Source organism: Diadema antillarum, unplaced genomic scaffold (assembly GCF_040938485.1).
Source record: "Diadema antillarum isolate AM-2024a unplaced genomic scaffold, OU_Dant_1.0 seq00000015_RagTag, whole genome shotgun sequence".
Lineage (NCBI taxonomy): Eukaryota > Metazoa > Echinodermata > Echinoidea > Diadematoida > Diadematidae > Diadema > Diadema antillarum.
Genome location: NW_027271135.1, coordinates 51,755 through 59,061, shown reverse-complemented (window position 1 = coordinate 59,061; position 7,307 = coordinate 51,755). Strand labels below are relative to the sequence as shown.

At 36.9% G+C, this 7,307-nt stretch overlaps 1 protein-coding gene across 1 annotated transcript; it reads right to left on the bottom strand.

The window, feature by feature from the left end:
• Positions 1–771: 771 nt before the first annotated feature.
• Positions 772–6,622, bottom strand: LOC139725105 (ketohexokinase-like). The gene is made up of 8 exons (XM_071636191.1): positions 6,614–6,622; positions 5,233–5,354; positions 4,182–4,298; positions 3,225–3,359; positions 2,848–2,920; positions 1,953–2,105; positions 1,437–1,531; positions 772–1,048 (listed from the first exon to the last, which is right to left on the bottom strand). Exons 1-8 carry the CDS (start codon positions 6,620–6,622, stop codon positions 772–774), a joined length of 981 nt encoding a protein of 326 aa, XP_071492292.1.
• Between the last annotated feature and the right edge of the window lie 685 nt (positions 6,623–7,307).

Here is a 7,307-nt window from a genome sequence, read left to right as displayed (position 1 = left end):
TCTAACAACACTTAATATTGATTATACTAATTCAAATTTTTACATAGGTTGTTTCTATCCCTAACTCACATTTTGGAACTCTTTTGAAGCATAAATGCTGGGTGTTTATTTCATGTGCAAATGGTAAATTATGCCGTTAAGCTAAACAGAGGTTTGCCATATCATTTCATATTATTGTGATTTTGTAAAAGAAAATACCATTGACGACATAACAGAATGTTGGGCCTGTAGGTGAACATTACCAAGTATTTTGGCATTGTAATGATCAAGTCAATTAAATCACAGACAAGATCTGTCAATTGCTGCATACTAAATGAAATCACAAGTCAAGTTTAAGGCAGAGTATCTGATCGTAAGTGGCATTTGATTGTGTTTGAATGTGAGTGTCTTATTTTTCTCGAGCCTGATCACTGACCCACCGGATTTCATTACTTTTTATTCCTTCATTGATTTATTTTCTTACCTTCTTATCTTATAAACCAAACCGGCAGAATTGGGGTTTACTATTTTCTTACAGTGTGTTTACAAGGTACCAAGTATTGCTAATTTTTTTGAACTACATGAACTACATAATATAATTTCTCCTCTAAATAATGTGTACTTTACAATAACTTGCAAAAATACATTGAATCCAAGTAAAATTTGAAGACAATACTGATGCTAGGTGTGCCTCTTCTCTGTGCAATCTTTGATAATTTGTAAGTCTCCAGCCAAGCTGTAAAACGGTGAGGTCAAGGTAAGAGCAAAAAGTTTCGATTATTTGTTCTGCCATTATGAGGCATGCAGGAGATGGCTGTCAAGTGCTCCAATGTTTATTAGGAATCCGTTCTGACCGACCTTTTGACCCGCAACCTGGCAACCGAGCTTTAGAGCTTCCTCCAAACTCTTTCCTATGCTCAGTGCATGCAGCACTCCTCCATTAAAAGTGTCCCCAGCACCCAATGTGTCAACTACTCTGATTGGTGGAAAAGCCTTGCTGTGTACAGTGGTGCCATTCTCCTCCAATCCCCAGGCTCCTTTCTCTCCCCAGGCACAGATGGCTCTTGCCCTGTCATTGATAGCAAATAGAAGCATAGCCAGGCATTTATGAACAGGATGAATGAGAGTGAAACATTAATACTCTAAAAGAGGTAAATTTGTTGATGAAGAGACTACTAATACTTAATCAAAAGTTTAATGAGTCCTCTTTAAGCACATCAGTAACAAAAGTCTTGGTGAACCACAACTCATGTAAAGAGATACTGATAAGCTTTGCAATTAGATATATATATTTTGCCGAGATAAGGGGCATAGAATACATGAGAGATTTGTGGCAGATTAGCAAACAAGAAACATGGCATAGTCTCCGTTCAGAGTTGCTAAAAATCTCTTTACATCCCCACCCACTTGGCTGATTTTAGAAACTTTCAATGAAAGTATCACATGTCAAACCTTACCCTCTCTTCAGAAGTCCACTGGTCTGCAAATGTTTCAGACATTCTTCTGCAGAGGACTGTCCCAGGGAGTGGGAATACTCCTTGCTGATGAATACCTTAAGGACCAAAGAGACATTGGAGGTGATAGTGAGTGACATCTTATTCTTATCAAACAATGAACATACAGCTTTACAAATTACCCTTCATTGATGTAGTGCTTACTTCTGTTGATGTAGGGCAATTTGTCAATCAGTTGCAATAAAGACAACTCAATAAATTTGAACATGCAGTTTGTCGACCCAAACAAAAGGCAGCTATCTAGCCGTTTTCATTCAAAGAAATGATATTGTGACCATTCACCTTGTATCTTTTCTTCGATAAATTGTCATTACCATGTTCCTCATTATTACTTGACGTGTTTTAACTGAGATTATTCCTAACAAAACACCTCTGACAATACTATCTTGATTACCATCATTCACAAGGTATATCTCTTGACTCAATCTGAATACAATGCATTAGACTGATGCAACTTACATAATCTCCTCTGGATAGGAACTCTCTACTGATGGCCTTTGGTTTTTCTGCCTCAATAGACACTGTGATGGTCTCCAATCCAAGTAACTGTCTCCTTTCATTGAATTCTTCTATCCTTTTAATCATCTGTTCCACCTTGGTCTGATTCCTACCCTGTGGCACAGACAAAAGGTGTCACCTACATGTACTCTGAAATCCTATTTTTGCTTCAAAAACACACGTCAATGATACATCTATAGCATGGCTCCACTTCTGTGAAGAGAAAACCATGTGGGAACTTTATTGCACAGATTATAGAGAATTTATTGAGTTCAAAGATTGTGTGCGCAACTTCCATCTATTTGTGTGCTTCATTGACACACATAAGTTCAATAGTTATTGCTTTGACATTATCGGGTCCACTGTATCGACAACAGTAAAGAATTCGTTGCACACATCCATGTTTGATAGGTAGAGACTAGTTTATGATTATGCATGCATGATAATGCATGTCGTGATGGACCGGAGATATATCGCTCTATGTTACACTGATTGCATCAAGTAACGAATCGTTAACAAAGCATCAACCTGGCAAAACATTGCACAACATTGTTCTTTGAGTTGTTCGTGGGTATTTTTGAGAGGAAATTTACAGATGTGATATAATGTGCATGTCTGTTACCGTATATTACCTGTCATACAGCAAAAACAAAGTCCTTGCCCAGCAGTAACTTTTAACACAATCAAATGACACCAAATCTAAATACACAAAGCAATCATCTCATTGTTTGAGTGTATACGAGAAAAATGTCTTGTGCTGAACAGCTTAACGAATGTGTACAATTTCTTCTTTGAATAAGAAAGGATTTCAATGCAAACACTGAAAAATTCCATGAATAGATAGGATTAGGTGTACCTCAAAATGGATCCAAGAATAGTTTTCCAAATCAAGCCTTGAGAAGTCAGATACATCCAACTCTGGTAGTGTCCTGTGAAGCAAGAATGTAGACTGTAAACAGACTGGACATGACATATGCAGTGTGTTACAGGCTTCTAGTATTTATTATCATTACTATTCTTTTTTGTTTTGTTTTGTTTTGTTTTTTTTTTTTTTTGGGGGGGGGGGGGGTATGAAAAATGACCCAAATACACAAACACTTTTCCCATTTGGAGCAAAACTGTACCCTGCTATTAAAGAGCATAGATATCTCCATGTACAGTTGAACTGTAACCCATGAGGAGCTAAATGTACCCCAAGAAGAGAACAAGTGTATGAATGGTATGGCAGCTCACTTGTTTGCATGAAGTATTGTCCTAGATCCAGACTGAGCACTTATTATTACACAGGATACAGGTGTTTTACAGTTGTCATGGTAACAGACGTGGTCATGAAGCACTCCAGTTCCACTGAGGTCTTCAATGATGACACTACAAACCAAAGAAAATATCAGATGAAGAAGAAATGAAAATAAAAGTATGTACACGATTATGACAACAAAGCAATAGTCAGAAACCAAATAAACTCAGAGAGAGCAAGTAATACTCGTAAGAATAAAAATATCATGAATTGAGCTGGATTTAGACAAAATTAATTTTTCAGAAAATTTTCTAGAAAGGACTTCTTATCAATATGAAGTCTGTACAAAGTCTTGGGAAATCAGTACACATATATGGAATTTTCTAACCTTTTCTCTGTCACTGAGTAAGTCAAAATTCTGTTCCTCTGGAATTTCTTTCACTTGATCTGCATGAAGAACATAACTGATTTCACATTTCTCTCTCTCTCTCTCTAAAAAAAGGGATTTCTTTATATGAAAAGTGTACATAATACCATACACAATGTATTTATTTTCTGTGATACTTGAGTGATACTATGTGTTTTATAAGGTATGTTCACTGTAGGAAAAAAGAAGAAATAGGGTATATTCTTGACATTTCTTCACAGAAGGATGCAGTCATTACATATACCCGATACATTGAGGACGGGCTGATTTTGCTACAACACACATTTCCCATAGACACCTGTCCGTGCATACTCAGGACAAGTCTTCAATGGTAAGTTAAGGAAAAATCTTAATAGTTCACTGCCGTTCCATGTTCATGTTATTTAAACAAAAATAATAAAATCACAAACACAATGGGAGAGGTCTAATCAAAACCAGAGGTAAAATTAGACAGTCATGCAATGCAAAGTGAATGAAAACAAAACAATTAACAAAAAAATAAAATTAAAATGAACATTTCACATACTCAGCCAGTTTGTCTTTAGCTACAGTACCAAGCCATTCCACAGGAGAACCCAACTGAGCCACGATGACAGAAGTGTTGGTGGCATTTCCTCCTCTGCTGATTCTCTGGTCCAGCAGTCTGTTCAATAACGTATAAAACAGATCAATTATTTTCACTCAAATATCAGTGAAAGAGGTAAGACTGAGTATAACATGACAGTCTACCATAACATCACATGGTTGCCTTGATTCAAGGCAGGATTGCACCCTCTCCCAAATGACTCAAATCCAGCAGCCTTTGTAAGTGTGTTGCACAGGTGGCTGAAAATAGCCGAGGCTGCTTTACTTATTAACCCGTTGAGGACGGTTTGATTTTGCTACAACACGCATTTCCCATAGAAGCTTGCCCGAGTATACTCGGGACTCGTCCTCAACGGGTTAAGAGAGAATCAGATTTGGGGGTAGGAAATCGTTAGAAAAGGATTTGAACTTACTACAGAAATGTATCAAGGTGCAAGATTAAACTCTGCATTTCAGTTGTACATCAATAAGAATACTAGTATCATATCTGAGTATGGCATTTCATTTTGAATTCAACAAAATTGTTTTATCTTAGTATGCCAAGGCAACCCACCCTTTAATCAACCACATTATCATATTTGAGTGGACATTTGCCAACAAGGCTTGTATCTGACTGCCAAATGGCATCTGGCATAATGTTACATACATGTAAATGTATGTCAAGCCCTGCTGTATGTCATCAAATTCCTAACACAGATCTATACAAAAGCAACAAATTAATGACCACATCATTTGTAAACACAGATTATCTCTTTTTGTTTCTTTGTGATGTTAAACAACAATTTCTGGAGAAAATGTATCGTGTGTGGAATGTATCAGAGTCCCTTGCATTTTAACTGATGGTAGTTAGGCCTATAGAATGGTGTCCCCCCGATACAATTGTAGGCATTGTTGTTGTTTTTATTTGCCAAGCAAGTACATTAGAAGAGTTTGTCCAAAAGATACTGCCCTGTAAATCTAAAGGAAGTCCACTTGATCTTGGGTGGACAAACCTTTGGTCAGTGTCCTCCTCTGGGTAGTGTCCAGCTACATTGATGAAATCCACACATGCCAACCCAACAATGAGCAGTCTTTGTCTGGCTGACTTTTTTACACTGTCTGCCATGAATGAATCCTGCACATGTGCAGAATGACAGAAAAAAAAAGAAGACATCATATATAAATGATAATTAGATATGAAAATGTGGCATTACATCATGAAACTGATATTGACAAGGAGAAAATGAAAAGGGAAAAACAAAATCACTTTCAGGATACAGAGGTTGTTAATGTTATATAATTTAGTGTTAAGTGGGTGTTAAGAACATACCAACCATTAAAAGGCATGCATATGTTGGATATCAAGGGATGAGTAATCATTAACAAAACATTGTCAGGTTCATTTCACATGTTTGTGAAAGGGATTCTACTATAAAAGATAAATTGAATGACATCATAACATATTACGGGATGGTAGTCTTTTGACAACAGAAATTTTACCAATCTGTAATCAAATTAACTGCAATATATCATAAAGAAAATTACTGGTTTCTTCATTCTAACAATATTTTTAGATTTCCAGCAAAGTCAGACATTAAAAACAAAACAAAACAAACATTTCTGTCCTTTTCTCTTCAAAATTAATGGCACACTTGTGTTATAGATCTACTGTATTTCTCTGTAGGTAATCACAGAATTCATTTGCATTTCTGTATGGTGCTGGCTTAAATTATACCAACACGTAAGAACAGTCTTATACAGCAGGCCTTGATCAACACCTACAAAATGTGGCTGCAGTTTAATAATAGGCATACAACACAGAATTCCAAATTTGCTCTCCTACCTAGTCACTTACTATAGAAGGTCTAACTGTTAGGCCTACTACTGGTACTACACTGTCACTATAGTCACACACGACATAAATTTAATTAAAATCTAACAATGGTTACAGTGACCGTACTGACTACTACTAGTACTGTATAAAGAGGATGTAGATCTTGATATCTACTATCTAGACTAGATTTTCACTTTTGTCAATGCTGTATCACTCATTGTGGTCATGCTTCTCTGCTCTGTCACTCTCACTTGAGAAGTTGAGTTACATTTGTGGCCACTTCATCGCCCGATCATCGTCAAGTTCTGCGGCTACGGACCGAGGTCGTCAGTCTACGCCTCGAGATCCAAACTGAGGTCGACTGGCATCTACATTCACGAGAATCTGACAAGTGAACGACAGAGTCTCCTGAGAAAGGTGAAGCTGAAATACAACCAACATGATCACAAGGTATGGACCCAAGACGGAAAAATCAAAGTCAAAACAACCAACAGACTGTTCACGATAGCATCACACTCCGACTGGAAAGAACACTGCGAACGGTTTTTGAAGTAACTCACGCGACCCATATTACCATTTCTATGTTTCCTTACTCCGGCCTAATTTAACTTTAATTTATTCGATGTAAACATAGGAGGCTGTTGAGAATCCAGGCAAGTGAACTTTTGAACTCCTCTTGAACTTTTCTCTCTGTTATTCTTTTCAATTCTGCCTGCCTCAAATTCCGCAGGCGCGCTTGTGGTCACGGTGTTATGTAAGCATTTATTGTTGTATATGTTGTAATGAAGTGTTGTGTCTGTCTCTCCTGTGTACGATGGAATCAAATCAAACTAGTATGTTCATGTGGTAGGCAGTGTCATGTAAAATGTTCTGGCATTAACCTGGACTTGCACTCTATCCATTGGAAATGTGATTTTTGTATATTGAGTGAGCTTCCTTTCAATCATTACATCGACGATCAAGAATTTCAGAGCACTTTGTATTCATGTTTCCATGGCGACAGAAACTCTATTTCCCCAAATCTAAACTCCTATGTGTTTGATGCAGTGCAAATGAATGATTATCATGTTTCAGGTGATGATATTGAGACCCCATGTAATCATTATTTCAGTGACGATTTCAATAAGAATTTCTGTAATGTGAATACTGATGAATATTTTTCCATATTTCATTTAAATTCCAGAAGTTTATCCGCTAATTTTTCAAGTATTTCTGATTATATTTCAACGTTAGATCACAAGTTTTCGATCTACG

What these genes read in the sequence shown, in the direction of transcription:
- LOC139725105 (XM_071636191.1), bottom strand. An exon ending in ACAATACTTCATGCAAACAA is followed by an intron (nt 2,921 to 3,224) that starts GTGAGCTGCCAT and finishes CTTGCTTCACAG; the next exon opens with GACACTACCAGAGTTGGATG. An exon ending in ATTCTTGGATCCATTTTGAG is followed by an intron (nt 2,106 to 2,847) that starts GTACACCTAATC and finishes TCTGTGCCACAG; the next exon opens with GGTAGGAATCAGACCAAGGT.